We start from the raw sequence: 20,928 nt of genomic DNA, 5'->3' as shown, positions 1-20,928 counted from the left end.
GTTTATAATTGTTAGATGATTAATTATTATTTTATTCAATGCTTAAACTTAAAACTTATTGCTTACAAAATTATATTCTATGGACATTTGTACCTTCCATCATTCTAACTTGGTAATATTACGTGTTATTTTTATAATTTATAAATTTTAATTACTCTTTTTCTTAATTTTTGAGGCTTATGCATCATCTTTTTGAGCCATTATGCCTCAAGTACGCCTTCAGCATTTTAAAACCTTGATTGTCCCCTTGTGTGTGTATTGAACAAGGACAACACAGATAATGATTCACCACTGTCCCCTTGTGTGTGGACGACAACATTAATTCACCGAGGTTCACTCAGGGATTCAAGGTTCACTTAGGGACTCACTACAACCGTGAGCGGTGGTCTCCCCACTATGGTTCATGAAAGAAGGTAAATCCCGTCCTCATAAATCCCATTGCTCCCTTTCACCATAGTATTGGCATGGCTATGGTTCTGGTTGAGATTGGGATGAGTTGCAGCGGGGTGGAGTTTGTGATCTGAGAGGGAGTTTGTGCTGGAGCTAGGAGTGAGAAAGGGGCCGGAGGTGAAGGGGTCCGCTGTTGCAAGGAGTTGCAGCGCCGATGCTGAAACAAAGGATAGATAATGAAGGGGACGAAGGAAAGAAGAGAGGGGCTGAAGGTGGAGGGGTCTGCTCATTGCAGCAACAACAGTGCTGAAACAGGGGAGAAAGAACAAAGGGGAAGAAGGAGAGAGAGAGAGAGAGAGAGGGGGGGGGGGCTAGAGGTGAAAGGGTGACTAGACCTAGCAGCGAAGATTAGAATGGTGAAGATGAAGAAGAACTAAAGGAAAAATGGACCCTTCATCAATATTTTAATGACAATAGTAACTTTCCGAAACAGTATGGATAGTGTTAGGCAATAGTCAAACAGTAGGATATAATTAGTTAATTAGGTAAACCACAAGGGTAGTTTAAGAAATATATCCATTTTTAATGATTCATAGATGGATTTAATCAGGGGAATATTACAAATATTGAATGTTCAAGAGAGATAATGAAAGAGATGGAGATTTAAGAATAATTTTAATAAAAAAGAGTAATGATAGGTTTTAATGGAGAAAATTAGAGACGTACGTGAGGGTTTTTACAAGGAGATGTGTATAGTAAATTTTGTATATTTAATTTTTTAACTATATGCAAAGAATTAGAGAAGGGGAGATGTGTGATGCTTTTGGTGAGAGACCTCTCGCCTCCATACTCTCTTTCTATTATATCGTAGAGATTCTTGACCTTCACAATTCATATGCAATTCATATATATATATATATATTCAAAATTATTATAGTATTTTATTATAATTATGTTCTAGTTTTTTTAATTTCATTTTATTATTGTATATATAAACAATTGTATACATCAAAATTCATATAAAATAAAATTTTAAGTTTTTTTTTCAAACTATTGTCTTTTTGTTAATTTATTTTTTTTCCATTTTTTAAAATATACTTCTCATGGTTTGGCCTTGCTTGGCCCAAGGCTCGGACGACACAATACAGGTTTGTCTGGGCCCATGCCATGGGTCATACCGGACTGGACCATTAAAGTATCCCAAGGTAGCAAGTATGGCCCCACCTAGCCTGTGGGCCAGGATGGCCCACCATGGACCAATTTACACCTCTAACAAAATGAATTTGGATTAAACCCCAACAAGAACTCAAACATGGTAGCGAATCTTTGTTAGGGATGCAAACGGATCGGATTGTATTCGAATCAGGGTATATCCGAATTCAATCTAACATTGTTCATGTCGGACCCGATCCAATCTGATAGGACTCAATTTGAATTCGAATCATATCGGTAAGTTGGATGTTCAAATCTAATCCAATCCAACTTATTTTATTTAAAATTTAATAAATTATTAAAAGAAAAATAAAATATACTAATTTAAATAAAGTAAAAGCAACAAATACAATGTTTTTTTTAATTATTTTCATCATATATATACATGTTTTTTATAAAAAAAATAAATAATATAAAGAATTTCTAAATAAATAAATAACATATATATGTATTATATATTTATAAATATATAATATATACCATATCAGACAAGAAATATCTGAATCCGAATACAAATATCCGATCAAGGTGATCCAAATTTGACCAAATAGGATTGAGTCTTGGATCGGATCAAACGCTCCATTTGCACCCCTAATCTTTGCTACCCTGGAAATGAGGTCACGTGCCCTACAAGTTGTCTTTATGGCTTTTCTTTCTTTTTTTTTCTTTTTTTTTTTGTTTAAAGCAAATGTTTTCACTATTACAAACAAGCATTTTCATCCACTCAAATTGGATCTCTATTTATATGTTTCATAGAAAGTTTAAGCTATACTACTTATAAAAGAGCAAATGCCCCTTTGTTTGGATTTTTCATTTGACGTTTTCTACCCCTATTGTCTAAGCATACAATGAGCATAAAATGTCATTTACTCACTTTAAAAACTGCCTACTTATAATAGTTTAGAAACTACCCACTTGTTTTTTTTTTTCTTTTTTTTTTGAAATGAAACTACCCACTTATAATTAATAGTTAAAAAACTACCCACTTATAACAAGAAACTACCTATGAATTATAAATAGTTTTGTCTTAGAGATACTTCCACGTGCAAATGCATGTACACATTTACTCTACAATTCTCATAACACCAATTCAACAATTATCTTAATATCTTCTCTAGTTCTCATACTCTCTCAATCTCTCATACATTATCCGATTCTCCAATTCTTGACTTTATTGAAGTTTTAACAATAAGAATGCTTGCTCATCAACTCAAGTATCTCAAGTTAGCAAATTGGGAGGCTTTGACTATTGGAGTTGAAAGGCTTCAACCATTGAAATCAAGTTAAAAGGTTTCACCCAAAATAGATGATCAAAGTTAATAATTTTTGTATACTCAATAGTTGTATAGCATTCTTTTCAAATTATTGCAATTTTTTTATTTTATTTGATTTTTTAATAATATAATTTTTTATTTCAATTTATAACTGTATTGTATTTTTATATTTTATTAATTTATTTCATTTTCCAAATTTCATATATCATTCGTCCAACCATTGTATTCTTTGTATCATTCAAATTTAAATGAAATAAAATTCCTATTTTCCTTCCAAATTGTTATTCACTTTGAGTATTTGTCTCTTTGACTCGTTGACTTCTTTTTTGGTTAAGCATTTTTTTCATTTATTTGTTAGATTTCTTATTTTTTCAAATAACTCACAACGAAAAATTAGATATTTTAGTTTTACTTAACAAATAAATAAAAAATAAAAGTGTCAAAAAAAATATATCCCAGTTCGGTCCATGCCCAAGGCCCAGTCTGTGGCCCTGCCTGACATGGCCCAGGCCCACGACACAGTTTGCAACCTGCCTAGACCAGGCCCGTGGCACGATCATGAGCATCAATGTCGACCTCGACATGACGAAATTTGACCAAATCATGAGCATCAATGTACGTGGTGTTGTTGCCGGGATAAAGCATGCAAATCGAGTCATTATACCTTGCTGTTCTGACTGCATCCTTTGCACTAGGAGCGTCACGGGGTTGATGGGTGGGTTGTCGCCACCCGCATACTCCATTTCCAAGGGAGTTGTCGTTGGGATCGTCAAATCAGTTGCGGCCGAGATGTGCAAGTATGGCTTTCGGGTTAATTGCATCTCGTCATTTGCCATTCCGATCCCATTTATGATGGAAGAAATGGTCAAGATGTTTCCCGGCGTTGATGAGCAATGCCTTGTGGAGATGGTTTTGGGTCCCAGAGAGTTGGCTGGGGCTAACTGTGAAGCTAAAGACATTGCAAATGCTGCACAGATGGGTTTTCCTCATGAAATGATGGTCTGGACTGTTGAGAGTTTGGGCTCTATTTCATTTTCTTGAGAAAAAACATGACAAACATTTTGTTTTATTTCTAAGGGTAATTTTAACATTTTTAAATTTCTTAAATCACAAATGAGGTCATGTGATATATACATAATTGACGGTCCATTAACGGTAGGTACTAGATTGTCGTATTTTAAAAGTTCGGGTACTAGATTGTTGCATTTTAAAGTTAAAATACTGAATTGACAAGCAGAGGGTATGTATTGGGAATTTTCCCAAATTAAAAAAGAAGAACGGGGAGATGGTGGTGCTGCCATAGTGCCACTACTGCTTGTTGCCATGTTCGTCCCAATTGTTGTGTTGTCGTCGCAGATTTACAACAGCTCGCCAACCATCACTACTTTTCTTTCTTTCTCCCTCTTTTTGGGTTCTCCTTTATTCAATATCTAATCTCGGGTCTCAACTACATGTGGCTTTTTTGGCATTCCATATCTCATATTTCATCTATTTCCCCTCTCAAATTTTCTCTCTCTAATTCTTTTAGGTTTATATCTCATTTTCCTATTTGTTTTTTTTTTCCAACTCAATATTTCCTTCTAATTTTCTGTTGTCATTACACATACCCTAGATCTCAATATTTTTTTCGTATTTTGTTTATTAACAAAATAAGCTAATGATTTTGTAGTTAACTAATGAACCTTAAGGTGGTGTTCGGTTTGAATGAAAAATGTATGGAAAGGCGTGGAAATTTTTACAAACCTTGTATAGGTTTTCCTGTCTTTCTCTTCATTTTCCTTCAAACCAAACATATCTTAAATGATTCAAAAGTCAAACCGTTCAGCTCAATAGTTTATTGACTAAATTTGGGTGGATTATCACACACTTGGACATTTTATTATTTTAACCCTTTTATTTATTAAAAACAAATCTATGACACTAAAAATGTATGATGTTTTTACCCCAAAAAAAGGTATGATGATAGAGGAGTTTTGACCAATCAAGTCCTCTATGGATTTTGATGAATTCCACTTAATTAATTACTAATTTACCACTTTTATGATAGGTTGGTTGGTTATATATATATATATATATATATATATATTTTCTAGCATCACAATTAGAGCCCATTTATAAAAGTTCAAAACAATGGTATGGCTCAATCCATTTAATATCGTGTTAACCTATAAAAATACATTATTTAAAAAAATAGAAAAATAAAGGAGTTATTCACGTGGATGAGAAATTAGTGAGTGTGGAATGGTCTACACCACACATTTTGATTCCATGTATCTCATATACATTTTATGAATAACTATATAGTTAATCATAAATATATAATTTTTGCATTTTATATGATAAATATATTGAAAAAACGAATTAATAAATTAATATTAATTTTAATAAAAATAATAGTAAAATAATTAAAAATTTTTAAAAAAGTAAATTAATTAATAGTTTATTGATAAAAAATATTAAAAAATATATTTAAACAAACGATTTTGTTTCTAACAAATATGTTTCTAATTTCGAGTTCGATTCTATGCTTTGTTTCTAAAGAAAAGCAATGGCAGAGAAAGATAATAACACCGGTGGAGGAAAGTTTTGGCAGAGCACAAAAACATAGATATTCGGCATGAAGTGGAAACCTCCAAGATAAAATGATGTGAAGCATGACGTCAAAGTCAAACTGTATACGGACCCTTCATGAAAATATACAGTAGTCGATAATAAGTGTAGACAGGATTGATCCATAATACGGTATAGACTAATTCCATTCACGACCAATCAAGCATCCTATTCATCCCGTGGCATGGACCGAAACCACCAGATGAACACCGCCAAATCAGGGATTTGCGGTGGCTGTGGCTGGTGCAATAGTGCCCAAAGCTTGAATTTACATTTGCGCCCCACAATATTCCATAGCATATCCCCGTCGTATACAGGGAATATCTTTCGATGATGTACCAACAATGCATCGCAAGATGCTCCCAATATACGGCAGAAATATGCTGTGGGGCGAAGATCTGAACCCCCAGACCTTCGATATAATAGATTTTCCGTTTCCGTGTGTATGCGTGCGTGCTTTATTTGCTGTTAACACTTGGAAAGCCAGTAATCCCCCAAATCCCCGCCCATCAGACCATCATCACACCTTAAAACAAATATCGCAACGAGAGCGCGTGAAAGATTAGCGATCTATCTAATTCTAATCTTCTTTCCCGCATAGAAAGAGCGCCTCTTGACGGTTTTCTTCGTCGCGACTCGTCACCATTTGGTTTTTGGGCCTCCGTTCGAGGAAGCGTCGTCGCCCTTTAATTTTTATCCCTCGTTATCGGTAAGACTCCACTATCACTCCTGATCGCAACTAAAACTTCAATCTCGAAGGAGAAAGAGCGAGAAGATTTGTCGGGTGATTTCTCTTTTCCGCTGGATCTTCGATTCTTCGTTTTGCATTTCCGCTTTCTAGGGTTTCTTTCTATCTTTTCCCCTCTTCGCTCTCTGTGATTTCTGATATCAAAGGTAGATTAGTTTCTACCTGCAGAGCACGAGAGGAGAAGATTCGTGGTATTTGTCTAGGACATCCATTTATTGTAATTTAGATGTTCGATCGCGTGGTTTTATAATGTTTCGAGTCAGTTCGCGTCAGTCTAGGGTTTTCTAAGCCCGGGGAAATAGAGGTTCAAGCGGTATTGCTGTTTTCCGGTTAGGGCTTTCTGGTTGATTGTCAAGGGTTTTTTGCTTTGCATAAGTTGGGTTCCTATCCCCCCTTCTTTTTATATATTGGTAGTTATTTGTGACTCGTGGGCAGCGGAACCCGACTACATGGCAGCAGGAAGGGATGGGGGCTACCGTGATAATGAATTCAGAGACCGCGAGTATATCAAGGCTTCGGGGAGAAGGGAATTTTATTACTCAAAAGAAGAAAGCGATTACTATCACATCAACAAACATGATCGTGGAAGTGGTTGTAGTCGTAACCTTGAACGAGGGAAGGAACGGGACGCCAGAGATAGGATTAGAGTTAGACAGAAGGATATCAAGGAGAGGGAAGTAATAAATGGTGGCTACCGTTCTTCTTCCAGCACGAGCAATTCAGGCAGCACTGGCAGTGGCCACAGGCGAGGTGGGGTTTCTGTTAGGGTGGCAGAACGCGAGCCAGGTGAGTTATCAAGTGGAAGTGGATCTGATGGTGCCATTGCATCTGAATCACAGGTTAAAGATGTGGAGGTTTCAAAGCGCGAAAATGGGACTAGCTCACCCACGGGTAAGAAGAGGAAATTCTCTCCAATTGTATGGGATAGAGGAGAGAAGGATGTGAGCATTTTACCTGAAAATAGGGTTGCTCCAACAAGCGCCCTGCCACCTCCGCCTACCATGCCTAAATCTTACCGCCAGTCGCCAAATCTTGCTCCTGAAGCTGAAGGTAGTAAACAGGTTTCTCCTATCAAACCTAATGAACTTCGTAGCATGCCTTCTTCACCAGTCAAGGAAACAGTTGCACTTGGTTCGATGGCCTCTGTTGCATTTGATTTTTCAGCAGGTTTTTCCTCCTCATCCCCCCAGGAGCAGCACTGGAGCAATGACCTAGAACCGGGGCAGCTGGAAGAGGAGGATTTTGTTCCAACACGAAATATATCTGCATCACGATGGGCAGATGAGATTAGTTCCCTGGGAAATGAAAGCGAAGTTTCTGATGATGAAGACATGCCTAAGAGGAGGAAAAAGGCAGGGTCAGTGGAAAATAGATTAAACACGAAAACATCAAGTCCTGAGCTTGGGGAGCTGACAAGAGAGGGCTCTGAAGGGTCTCGAGCTAAATCATCTGATTCTGATGGAGGAGGCCAAACAAGACTTGCCAGTGGTGGTGAACACCCTGAAAATGAGTTGGATAAGAGTGATTTCGTGGAGATGAATGATGAATCTGAGAACAGTGGTGCCAGTGATCACCAGTTGGATACAGATTCTGAGATGGAGAATGATTCCCGCAAGACCCCAGAGCCTTCTATACCACCACAGAGAAATATAAACATGCTTCATGGGTGCAGAAGTGTTGATGAGTTTGAGAGACTCAACAAGATAAATGAAGGTACGTATGGTGTTGTCTATAGAGCCAGGGATAAGAAGACAGGGGAAGTTGTGGCCTTGAAAAAGGTGAAGATGGAGAAAGAAAGAGAAGGTTTTCCTTTGACCTCTCTAAGGGAAATAAATATTCTCCTGTCATTACATCATCCATCAATTGTGGATGTCAAGGAAGTAGTTGTAGGAAGTAACCTTGATAGTATTTTCATGGTTATGGAGTACATGGAACATGACCTTAAAGGGCTGATGGAGGCGATGAAACAGCCTTTTAGTCAAAGTGAAGTAAAGTGTCTGATGCTGCAACTTTTAGAGGGTGTCAAGTATCTTCATGACAATTGGGTGCTCCATAGGGATTTGAAAACATCAAATATTCTTTTCAATAATTGTGGTGAGTTGAAGATCTGTGATTTTGGGTTGTCTCGGCAATATGGGAGCCCATTGAAACCCTATACTCATTTGGTGGTTACTCTATGGTACAGGTGAGCACGAAACTCTTTATGTCAATATCAACTTTTATCTTACATTAGTAGTGGCTTTTAGTTTTCCCTTTCATGTTTCCAACCTTTTGTCATAATTTCCGGATGGCTGTTTGATGACCAAAGTTTAGGAAATAATCTCAGGGAGCTCAAATCTCATTTCTTATTTCCAAGATTATTATTACAGTAATTGGGAATTTGAAACACTTGTGCTCAGCTTTCATTATTCATGTTTTCCTAGATCTTAATTGACGTCTTGCTAATTTAGCTTTTGTTTCCCATTTTGTGAAGGCATCTTTATTGTAACTTTTTGTCTTCATGCTAATGAATGCCATCATTTTCAGATTCCTTCTTGTAATTTGATTCCTTTTTGCACAATGCAAAACTTGATTTGCAGCTCTTTTTAGGTTCTTAATAGCAATGTCTTAACTTACGCTATTTCTTTTTTATTGGTAATTCTTTTTAGAAAAGAAAAATTGTGATGCAAATTTTTATAATCAATGCAATGGATAATTCATAGTTCCATGCCACAGTTTTCCCTCCCTAGCTATGTTACATACTTTGGTAAAGTTATTATTTCCCTCCCGGTAAAAGATATCTTAATATCTTAAATCTTTATTTCAATCTATGCACTTCATCACTTTGGGGAAACAGTATACATGGTACGCATTTATAATATTGTTCACTTGTTTGTAGTTCTTTCTGGGTCTTGTCTATCCCTTTTCAGCTTATTAATGTTTGATTTTGCCATTTTATTTTCATTTTCTTGTTTTACCATTTGTATCATTGCCCTCTCTCTCTCTCTCTCTGGTGGGAAGGCTCAAGTTATGATGTTCTGGTTCCTCTTTCCTTTTTCCTTTATTTGCAGGGCACCCGAATTACTACTAGGAGCCAAGCAATATTCCACAGCTATTGACATGTGGTCGCTAGGTTGCATAATGGCTGAACTTTTAGCTAAAGAACCATTATTTAATGGGAAAACTGAATCTGACCAGCTTGACAAAGTGAGTGCAGTTACCTTGATTTCTTTTTCTTTCTTCTTGGATGCACAAGTGGTCAAGTTTGATATATTTTTTTGTTCTTGATCTAAGATTTTTAGAACTCTCGGCACACCCAATGAGACGATATGGCCAGGATTTTCGAAATTGCCTGGGGTCAAGGTCAATTTTGTTAAGCATCAGTAAGTAACTTCATGCCATATCCCATCCCATGTTCATTCGTTGGCAATGACATCTGTGTTCTTATTTTTGCCACTTTTTCCCCAAGCCTCCAGATTCTTGTTAGGCTTGCTAGCTTGCCTTGATTACATTTTTCTTTTCTGTTACACAGCATACATTTATGTTTGTTGTAACCACTGATGTGCTTCTTTTAGGTATAACCTTCTCCGTAAGAAATTTCCAGCCACATCTTTCACTGGATCTCCAATACTCTCTGAATCTGGGTTTGATTTGTTGAACAAGCTTCTAACTTATGACCCTGAGAAGGTATATTTCTATTTGTTAAGGTAGATGCATTTGTTACAAACATTGCATTTTGAGCAAGGTTTAAAATGTCGATGTCGATGGAAATGTCGCTTACCAAAATATAGGACATATGTTGGAAATGTTGAGGGAAATATTGTAAAAATTAGAGACATCGTGGAAATATTATGAAATATGTGGAAATATGCAAAGATATTTTGTAAAACGATAAAAGAAGCATTAATACATATTTCTAGACTATTATCTTATTCCCAACCATTATAAAGCTAAGAAACTAAGATCAATAACAAATTAGCAAATGACGATTTACTGATTTATTATGCATTTTGATGTTTTTACAAGGTTATCTGTTATTTTCTTTTCTTATTTTTAATTCTGATTTATTATAAATTCTAATATATTTATTTCACACTAGTAAATAGAAATACATTTATTCTGATTTTTTAAATATTAAAGTTATAATACATTTATGTTTTATTATAAGTTTAATAAACTGATTCTCCATTTTGTAGTATTAAGATTATGATAAATTCTGATTTCTTATAAAACTTAATGAATTTATTATGATTTTTAATACTAAATTTATAATAAATTATGATTTAGTATAAAATTTATTATGATTTTTTATATTAAATGTAGAATATGGTTTATTATAAAATTTAATGAACATTTTCTGATTTTAATAAATATTTTAAAAAATACTAACTAGTTAATATTTTATTACTTGAAAAATATTTTATGTTTTATATTATAAAGTAATTAATTTATTCTTTTGTTTTTATATTTTGTTAATTCTTTTTTATAAATATTTTATTTGAAATATTAAATAGAAATTATTAATGGAACAATCTATATTAATATACTGTATTATATTAATATAATATACTAATATATTATATTTTTAATGTATATTAGTCGACATCCTGTTGATATAATAGGAAAAACTGTATTTTTTTGGTTATTTGGACCAATTTGGTTGACATTTCCGAAATATAGGAAATGTCGGCCAACATAATGTAATTTTTATATTACCATCCACTTTCATGTCGGTGAGCCTCGACATCGACATATGTCGGGCGACATTTGGCAACATTTGAAACCATGATTTTGAGTCAATTCTTTGTTGATACTCAAGAAATGTTGCTATTGTTCTGTGCAGCGGATAACTGCAGAGGCTGCCCTTAATCATGAATGGTTCCGTGAAGTTCCTCTTCCAAAATCAAAGGATTTTATGCCAACATTTCCTGCTCAACATGCTCAGGACAGGTAATTTGGTCCAATAACTGGGAAGCAGCATAAGCATCAAAAAGCAATTCTGTTAACATATTTGCCATGTCACTGTACATATCATTCAATATGAGTTTTATTTATGTGAGCAGGCATCTAAGAAGAATAATGAAGAGCCCTGATCCACTAGAAGAACAACGGAGGAAGGAGTTGCAGCAAGGGGAATTGGGCAGTGGTGGCTTGTTTGGATGAGAGAGTTGAATGGGTATAAGGTCACATTTGAACTCCCTTTCTCAGATTTTGCATCAAAGGTCACCATTAGAGGATGCAGTTGAGGTGAGCAATGTGTCTTGCATGTCGAGTTGCGCAAACTCTTTGAGGTGATCACTTGTGCTGTTGCTTAGCAGGCACCTCTGGTGATTTGGCTGGACAGATGTATTCTTTTGTTGTTTCCTGCCAACTAAACAGTCACAGGATATTTCTTTTGTCCTCGACCATTGATGATCATAAAAAGTGCATCCTTTTTCCCTGCTTGGGTCGCAAGGTGTGGCATAGTGGAATTTCTTTTTCAGTTTAATTTGAAACTTATGTAACATATTTTTCATTGGCACATTGTAGACATGCTCCTAAAATCTGGCTATATCTACCAGAATAGAATGGATTTACTGCCTATTTCCAGTTCTGTTTCTTTTAATCTTCACATTGTGTTTGCAAGAGACGATTGGTGTGAAGTGGAGGGATGTACCTTGCTTTTCATACCTGAAGAATTGACTGAAAATGTTGCACTTCATAGTTCATAAGGTAATTTATTGATTTACATCTGAATAATGTTACCAAATGTTGGACTTTGCTTTGCACCATAAAGGATTTTTCATGATTGCAAATGTCACAATGGCTGCTTGCTTGGTTTTTGGTTGTCACTAATTAATTTTAGTGAATGTAATATCCCAACAATCACCTATAAAGAACAAGTGTTTTAGGCCCTTTCCTCTGCCCACAAAAATGTAACTTTGCCTCTGGTGTAATATAAATATAAACAGATAAACAACTGGAATTTGTTCATTGCATTGTTTACATGCAACCCGTCTTTTTCCACTGCAATTATTTCTAAAATGGCAGATGTGATGACAATACTTCTGGAGAGAAATATTGGTGAATTATACTTGGTAAATGGAGTTTCTCTCCTTAGTGCACCATGACATCTCTATTTTTTGAGGAGCTCCATGTATCTATTTCTGTATTGGTGAATGGTGAATTGTACTTTCACAAAGAAATATTGGTGAACAGAGTTGCTCTCCCTTATGCACCTTGACTGAGGAGCTTCATGTATCTATCTCTGTATTGGTGAATGGTGAATTGTAGTACTTTCAGAGTTGCTCTCCCTAATGCACCTTGGCTTGTGTATGTTGGGCTGATTGGGGGGAGCTCCTTTCTTTAATTTTTAAGGAGATCCATGCATCTTTGTACTGTCACTCTATGCTTTGGGGTCCTACCTGTACTTTCACTGAAAAACACTTTTTTTTTATTGATGATGGCATTAACAAATTACAACATACTTACGAAGACCATGTGACTAATATCATAGTTATTGATCCTAGTGTTATTATAGCCCCTTTTCTGAATAAAAATGTACTTACGAAGACCATGTGACTAATATCATAGTTATTGATCCTAGTGTTATTATAGCCCCTCACTTAGGTTATCTTTTCATAGCTTTTGTGTTCTCATTTCAACATTGAAATAGTTTGTAAAGGGGTATTGATTTCCCATTCATGATTAATAGTTATTGATCCTAGTGTTATTTGATGAGTTATAGTCCCTCACTTGGGTTATCTTTTCTTGTCTTTTGTGTTCTCATTGCAACATTGAAATAGTTTGTAAAGGGGTATTGATATCCCACTCATGATTAATGGTCAATAGATTAATTATAAAGAATTTTGCCCTTTCTCTTCAAAATCAGTCAGCACAAAGATCTTATTCATTAAATTATAATTTTACATACATTTGCAGTTTAAGTTGTGGCTTCCTCAAAAAAAAGTGTGAAGCTTTGATGGTTACTAACCTGAGCAGTATGCACGTAATGATCCAGTCCTTGAAGCTCCTTTTTTTGGCTGGAAGCATATGGTCTTGTGGTCAGTATCCTACTACCACCCTGCTCATTATTTCATCCGGAAAATCTTATTTATTCTCTTGACAAGCTTCTTGTCCTGAATAAAGAATTATACTTATAGGTGCATGAATCTATGGTAGTACCTGTGTCAATGTGGCTCCTCGAATGTTGCTCTATTAGGTTCATGCTTCGTGGCACAATTATTTTATTAGGTGGGCTTTTGGTCTGGATAACTAATTCCTGAAAAATGCTAGATGTTGCACTGGTGCAATCTTTTTGTTGCATATTCTGTCTCTCTGGTATCAATTAGTTCAAGATTTAGATTGCTTTAATCTTCTGAGATACCTATCTGCAAATGTTGCTGCAGTATCAAAGTAAGCAGGTTGAGGAGGTTATTTTATAGGACTTAAATCGTTTTTTGGTGCTGCAGCACTGGTTTTTTTCAGATGTGACAAAATAGAGGTACCGTTACAAAATTTGGTTTCTTATTTGGAACAGTGTTAGACTCCTATTCACTTTTCACAATAATGTAAAAATCTGTTTAAATTGCCAACTCTTCACTTCTATGATCAATATTTTTTGTGTTTAAATCTTACCATGGTTGATATGATTTCCTTGTAATTGTAATTCTCTAGATATTGATTCTTTTATAATTTAAAGAAAGAAATATCCTTTTGGAATTAAAAAAGAACTTACCAATAAGTTCTTATTTTATGGGTTGTATACATTTCAATAACACATGCTTGGAGGATAGTTCTCGAATTCTCGTAAAAGGCTTCACAGTTGATGGGGTTGACAGGTGGTCAAAAAGGTAGGCTTTTATCTAGAACAGATGGTCCTTGGGCTGTTAAGGCTTCTGATGAGAGAAGCAATGTTGTTTACAGTCAATCTGAATGTCTCTTTTAGATCGACTCCATTATCTGCTAACGGGTTTGCTAATTCACTTGCCAGGACAGGGTGCTACTGTAGAACTAGAATGATGGGGGATCCATGGCTGGAGGTCAAACTGTAATATTTTGAACAATCTGAACATTCTTTTACCTACTGATATTTAGAAATAGCCTGGCTAGAGAAATGGTGGTCGCTGTTTAGTTGTGGATTTGAGGGGCAAAATGAATCTTTGGCTGCATGATGCTGAAGAATAGACCTGCAAATTAAGAAGCCCATTTGGTTTGCAGGAATAGGGGTCCGGAATTGCAATCAGAATGGCCCACTCCGATTCCAGGCGTTTGGTTGGGCGGAATCGGAATCCTATTCCCATTCCAGGTGGAATGGAAATCCCCCATTTGAGGGAATGGCCATCCCCGACAAGAAATTGCTAACTCAGTCTCAAGCAAGAAGACTTCAAATCTCACTTGGAACCCTCCACCTCCTGATTTTATCAAACTAAATTTTGATGGCAGTAGCATGGGGAATCCAGGGCCTTCGGGTATTGGGGGGGTTCTAAGAGATGAGAAAGGTTATGTAGTAGCTATGTTCTCTGGCCCAATTGGAGTGGGAGGCTCTTTGAGGGCTGAGGTGTTAGCAGCTTTGGAAGGGGTACAAAGGGCCAAAGACCTTGGGTAAAGAGAAAGTTCAAATGGCTGATCAAGGATATGGAAGTCCAGTGTACTTGGGTAAAGAGAAATGCCAACTCCTTTGTTGATGGATTAGCTAGGCAAGGGGTTAATAGGGTTTCTGGGTTCTGGGCTCAGTTGCAATTGTTGTTTTTATCAGTTTGGGTGCATTTCCATCTTCCGGGGAGTTTAGATACCTTAGCTCTTTTTCTTTGTAATTTTAATTCCATTTAATGATCTGTGGTTATTGATTAAAGAAAAGGCCATTCCCGGCCCACTGCCGGAATAAAATCCCATCCCCACTCTTCAATATAAGGAAAGACAAAATGACAAAAAAAACCCCTCAAACTTCTCTAACCAGTTCCAACTTTCTAACCCTCACTCCCCATCTCTCACTGCCTCCTCATTTGGCAGTTGAAATTTGAAAAGTTAAAAGTTGATCTGAACTGAAACTCCGGCGATGATGACAAGGTAAATCACCATCAATTTTTTCTCTCCCCTTCCCTTATTCTTCTTCCTCTCCTCCTCTCTCTCTCACACCTTTTTATTTTCATTCTTTCCCCAGTTTTTCCGCTGCTGACCAGACCAGACCACAGCAAAGTAAGTTTTCCTTGGTTTTCCTTCTAGCAAAGTATTTCTTATATAGATTTTAGTATAAAGTGTTTCTGCCATGTGGTAAATATGGATTTCTCACATACCTCAAACCTCATGGCTGGAATTAAAACAAAAGTCACCCTATTTTCTGAAATTGTTTTATGCAACGATAAAACTGTGTGGTTTTAAATGTTTCTATCAATTGTCTTCGTACTTATTTGAATGTGAGATCTTGTTAAGAGGCCTGTCCATGTTTGCTGACTCGATGCGAAATCTGAATCAAGCCTTGGTTAAGTTGTTGAAATCATCTTTTATTTAAAGGCAGACAGATTTGGTGTCACTGTGAATTGTAGTTACAATGAACATGACTGACTTGTATGTAGGTATAATGAACAATTTGGGTTGGCCATGAAAAAAACAGGGAATGGACTATATGTCATTGTCAGGTAGAGAGAGATGTGTTGGAAGTACCCAGAACATCAATAGATTGATACCCACAATGCAACTCTCTCTCTCATTGATAAAAGTTGAACCCAATGTTTTAAAACGCGGAGGCGTGACGCGAGGCATTCCACTACCTAGAAGCGTGAGGCGTAGTTCAGAACACCAGAGGCATAAGCCTCCCGAACACAAGGGGCCGTAAGCCTCCTTAAGAGGGGGGGTGGGTTAGGATGAGGATGAAGAGGAAGGGGGATGTCATTTTTTTTCTTTATTTTTAATAAAAATATTTTATATTAAGAAGAATAAAGATGCATAACATTAGTTGAAAGGGGGCATCCGTGAACCATGGTTTCTTATTGCAATTACCAAACTACCCCACAGCTGATCACCCCACTCCCACTCACCCCTTTGTCTGCTGCTTTAGTGGCTATATTGCTATTACATCCATCAATCTCAGGATTTGCCAACGGCTGAAGTCATTGTAATCGTTAATGATCAATCCAATATACCATTCAGGCTTCTCAGCCATTAAGGGGGTCTTCCGTGTTATTCAATAAAAACTGTTTTTTATTTTTCTTGTTTTTAGAAAATTCCACATTAAGAAAGGAAAAAAATGTTTTTACACACTTATTTTCTCAAAATGGAATAAAAATCATTCGTTTGATTAAAAACATAGAACAATCTTGTTATTTAAACCAACAACAAAATACTCCCAGAACCAAAACACATTTTACAATGCTCAAGTGATTTGCTATGGAAGAGTTTTGACCAATCAAAACCTACCTATGAATTTTGATCAATAACACCTGATTCACTATCATGTTTGTGATTTCAGTGGTCAGTTGTTTTGAAGCTCTATGAGTCTCCTATCCAATAATTCAAATTCGATCTGAATCAATGGGGAAATAAAGAACTTATTTTTAAGTCAATAAACTAATCAGATCAGATAGGGGCAATTGATTAGTAAGGAATTATGGTATTGTTTTGGGTAGAAGATTTTGTTTGGAAGGATCAGTTTTGAGGAAAGGTGTTATGGTGTGGTATTTATTTGTTTGGGCTAATTTTGAGTGTATGGTGCTGTTCATTATATCTCATCACCTCTTTATTGTAATTCCTTTTTAGTTCTTTTATTATCAAAAAAGGGTAAAATAAAGAATTTATTTCAGTTCCATTGCTGGTTACTAGAAATAGATGGTAATGGGCTTAGCTCTAGGCTAATGAACATTGGATTGAATTAGGATAGACTGGTTTAGAATGAGGATAGGAAAGGATTTTAAAATTGAACCTTCCCAAATGCTAGTTTCCGATCAAGTGTTTTCCTCTCTTTGCCTAATCAAGAAATTTTGAGTTAAAATGTTGCTCACATTTAGGGTAGATATATATTGTTTGAAAGAAATGTGCATTTAAGAGAAAGAAATCTCACATTTGATCTTCTGCACTTGTTGGTAATTACACAGCATTTGCAGTAGCCCCCACCAGCAAGAACAACCTCCTCCAGCTCACAGATGACCTTTGTAACCTTTTCTTTGCATTTTGTCCAAGATTTTATTCTCCTATTGATAGACAGAACCTTAAATATTACAACCAATGATACATGCAACTGGTAGATGGCCATTGACATACCAACAGAACCATACCATTGGCCATAATATACCAAAATAATTAGTTAAATATCAAACAAGAAAAAAAATAAAAACATGGCAAATTTCAGTTTGCTTCCTCAACTCCTGGTTCTTGTTTTGAAAATCTTCAGCCAATGCTTTTGCCTAGGGGTGGATTTGAGCTGAGCCGAGCTGAATACTTGGCTATTTGAGCTCGGATTGCAAGAATAGTATCAGGTTCGAGCTCAATTCGAGCTAGACTTTAGCTCGAGCTTGGCTAGGTTCATAGCTCGCATGTTTGAGGTTGGCTTGGCTTGAGCTTTATTATAAGCCAAGCTTTTTTTGAAAAATAAAAATTATATATATAATCATATTTTTTATTTTTCAGACAAAAAATTAAGAATCATAAAAATTATTTAATATTATATATACAAAATAATTATAAAAATTATTTTTATTTTACATACAAGAAAATAAAAATATAAAAATTATTTACTATTATACATAAAAAATAAAAAATCGTATTAATAAAAATATTATTATATATATAATAAAATTATTTATTATATGTATGCATGCATGTATATATAATAAAAATCATTTATTTAATACTAGGCTCGCGAGCTTCACTAGTCGAGCTTCATTGGGCTCAAGCTCGGCTCGATTAGCAAACAAGCTTATATATCAGGTTTGAATTCGGATCGAAGCTTGGTTTAAACCGAGCTCGAATAGCTCGTGAAAGGCTTGGCTTGTGGCCACCCCTACTTTTGCCAAGGCATTCTGTACTTTGTACTATTTGGATGAGGCTCTTAATGAGCTCATAGAAATAACTCTCTTCAACCTCTTCTAAGATCTTTCCTTCAAGTTCCTGATCTTGAAGCTTGGGCAAGGAGGTTTTCTTCATCTTCTGCAAGTAAGTGTTGTATTCCCAGGAGTAAAAATAGCATTTAGTGGGTTGCATGTTCCTCTATATTATCTTGTGGACTTTAGAGTAGTCTAAAAAGTTGTATCTGCTCTATTGGATCTCTATCATCGATTAAAGTCAAAGTTGTCGGTGTTCCTGGTGCCAAGAGTGAAGGAACAATCCATTTTCTGTATCCACGCCGTTGGAGTTCACGGTCATGGTGATGGGGGTGGAGAAGACTATATTTTTATTTGGCTTTAGAGTTGAAATTGTGAGATCAAGTTGTAACTAAGAGATTCTTAGTATATTAAATAAAACAATTAGAGGAAAAGAAACTAACCGGTGTATTTTACCCTAGGGGGTGTTCTTTTTTCGGATTTTGAGAGGGGGAAAGTTGGTCAATGGGTTTTTGGTTCCCATAAATGTTCTTTTTTCAGATTTATGTGGAGCAAGGAAAGTTTATTTTCCCCCTATCACTTACCTCCTAGGTGGGTAAATAATTTTCTCACATGGGGGAAGTTGTCAATATTTTAATGAGATAAAAATGCCTTTTTTAATAATGAATTTTAATGGCTAAAATGGTGTTCTTTTTTCGGATTTTGAGAGGGGGAAAGTTGGTCAATGGGATTTTGGTTCCCATAATCCTATGTTCTTTTTTCAGATTTATGTGGAGAGCAAGTAAAGTTTATTTTCCCCTATCACTTACCTCCTAGGTGGGTAAATAATTCTCACATGGGGGAAAGTTGTCAATACTTTAATGAGACAAAAATGCCCTTTTTATGATAGATTTTAATGGCTAAAATGGTTATTGCCTTGAGTAACTTACCAAAAAGCGAACGAGGCCCAAGTATTATTGTACCCACTGGTGGTTATGATTGGGTTAGGGTTTTATGTTGATAAATCCCGTACTTGGGAACAGAAGGAGCTGTCATGTTCTTTCTAAACATTATCGAACAGTGCCTTGCCTGCTGGATATTGACATTTTATTTGTTTTTTCTGTAATCAATCTAGATTATGCCATGATTAATCCATTTTGTACAGAAAAATGCAGAGACAGTGCTCCATCGCTACATGTTCTGTTTGCTGCAATGAGCCGCCTAATCCTGCAACCCCCATTTCTCCAGAGAGACCTGTTTGGGCCCTCTTTGTCCAGAGAGACCTGTTTGGTCCCCAGCAAATCAACGAGTGTGTTTTTTTTTGTTCGAATCAGCCTTATTAAGGCTATTGCACCAAATTGTTCGTTCAATAACTGCCCTGTTAGTATTTTTATTTGTTTTACGTTGCAATTAGTACCTTGAATTAACCAGTATCATTCAGTGGTAATTACCAAAATTCAACTGGGGGATGGGGGTGGAACGGGTGTGATCGGTCAAAGCCCTTTTTATATTTTTTCCGGTACCAAGTGTTTCCCACTATATCCTTAAGGTATATTGCAAGTCTTAAAGTTGTCTTTTTGACCCACTTCTGAGGCTATCTATTAAGGCTATCTAGTAATAGGGGTGTCAATGGACCGGTTTTTGGTTGGACTGTCCAAATCAAAATCCATTTGGATGGATTGGATGGACCACTAAGACCTTGAATTTGGAAGGATTGGATAGACCTATATGACATATTGGATTGGACATGGTTCGTCCATAATGAATTTATATCGGATTGAGCCAATATCTGGTCCATTGATAGAAGATTAGAACATAGGTGTCTCAATGGACCAGGTTTGAGTTGAAACCAATTTAAATTAATAGGAATTTGAACAGATCGAACAGTCTCTGGATAGGTCCAAAATATTCATTGAACTGGATTGGACCGGGTCTATTTGTAATGGACTCACATTGGGACCGGATTGGACCAAATCCGGTCCATTTGACACCCATATCTAGTAATAGCGAAGGTTAAAAGCAATATTTTTAATTTGTCATTGATTTGGATGGTTGAACCATTTGACTTGTCACTTAGTCGCAATTCTGGGTCTGGGTTGTGCTTGAATTGTTGACCCATTTGACCTTGTTATTTGGTCTTGGGTTACATACTAAATGTGTATTTAGGTTTTTGGAGGCCATAATTTCAAAGGGCCAAAGGTGCTTTCCCTTGCTATTTTTTGCTAAAAAAGCCATTATTTGCCTAAAACTGTAATTTTAGCATTTTTATAAATAAAAACAAAAAAACTAAATTAATAAAATAAAAATCAAACATAAATTATACACATTTATTAATATAATGCATATCTATATAAATATATTAAGCTGAAATGTGTACGTGAGGTCTTAGGATGAGGGAAATGGATTCCAACAGTAGTTTTTGCTTTTTTTTTTTCCATAGAAATTACAAGAACGTCACTACTAATTCTCTCTTTTATTTTTTTTTGCCTTTGTAAATTACAAGAATGCCACTCTCCTACCACTCTCTCTCTCTCTCTCTCTCTCTCTCTCTCTCTCTCTCTCTCTCTCTCTCTCTTCTTACAAATTACAAGAATGCTACTCTCTCCAATTGAGGGAGACCTTAGCTTGGCATCTCGGTTGTTAGGGGACTTGCAATCAAAGGTAGTCAAGTTAGAGCCGAGCTGAGCTCAAACTTTTGAGTTCAAGCTCAAGTTTTTAATTC

The 20,928-nt window shown here is 35.9% G+C and overlaps 2 protein-coding genes across 37 annotated transcripts; both read left to right on the top strand.

Annotated features, from left to right (window-relative positions):
* The first annotated feature begins 3,434 nt into the window (after positions 1-3,434).
* On the top strand, positions 3,435-3,917 carry LOC148862551 (short-chain dehydrogenase reductase 2a-like). The gene has a single exon (XM_088974181.1). It carries the CDS (start codon positions 3,435-3,437, stop codon positions 3,915-3,917), a length of 483 nt encoding a protein of 160 aa, XP_088830307.1.
* A 2,016-nt stretch (positions 3,918-5,933) lies between these two features.
* On the top strand, positions 5,934-19,653 carry LOC148862550 (cyclin-dependent kinase G-2-like). Of its 36 annotated transcripts, XM_088977319.1 has the most exons (15): positions 5,936-6,195; positions 6,670-8,419; positions 9,285-9,420; positions 9,508-9,596; positions 9,789-9,900; positions 11,057-11,163; positions 11,277-11,460; positions 11,558-11,668; positions 11,743-11,925; positions 13,135-13,256; positions 13,356-13,446; positions 13,602-13,696; positions 15,205-15,261; positions 15,356-15,390; positions 19,372-19,653. In XM_088977319.1, exons 2-7 carry the CDS (start codon positions 6,684-6,686, stop codon positions 11,374-11,376), a joined length of 2,280 nt encoding a protein of 759 aa, XP_088833445.1. In that variant the 5' UTR covers positions 5,936-6,195; positions 6,670-6,683; the 3' UTR covers positions 11,377-11,460; positions 11,558-11,668; positions 11,743-11,925; positions 13,135-13,256; positions 13,356-13,446; positions 13,602-13,696; positions 15,205-15,261; positions 15,356-15,390; positions 19,372-19,653. The 36 variants fall into 36 exon arrangements, with proteins under 36 accessions (XP_088833436.1, XP_088833429.1, XP_088833454.1 ...); XM_088977316.1 differs by lacking the exon at positions 15,205-15,261 and having other exon boundaries at positions 11,532-11,668; XM_088977302.1 differs by having other exon boundaries at positions 11,532-11,925.
* Positions 19,654-20,928: the final 1,275 nt, after the last annotated feature.

The sequence above is a fragment of the Nelumbo lutea genome, chromosome 3 (genome assembly GCF_056320005.1).
Source record: "Nelumbo lutea isolate HS-2025 chromosome 3, American lotus-T2T, whole genome shotgun sequence".
Lineage (NCBI taxonomy): Eukaryota > Viridiplantae > Streptophyta > Magnoliopsida > Proteales > Nelumbonaceae > Nelumbo > Nelumbo lutea.
The sequence above is the reverse complement of the archived record's forward strand: the minus strand, read 5'-3'. Positions and strand labels throughout refer to the sequence as shown.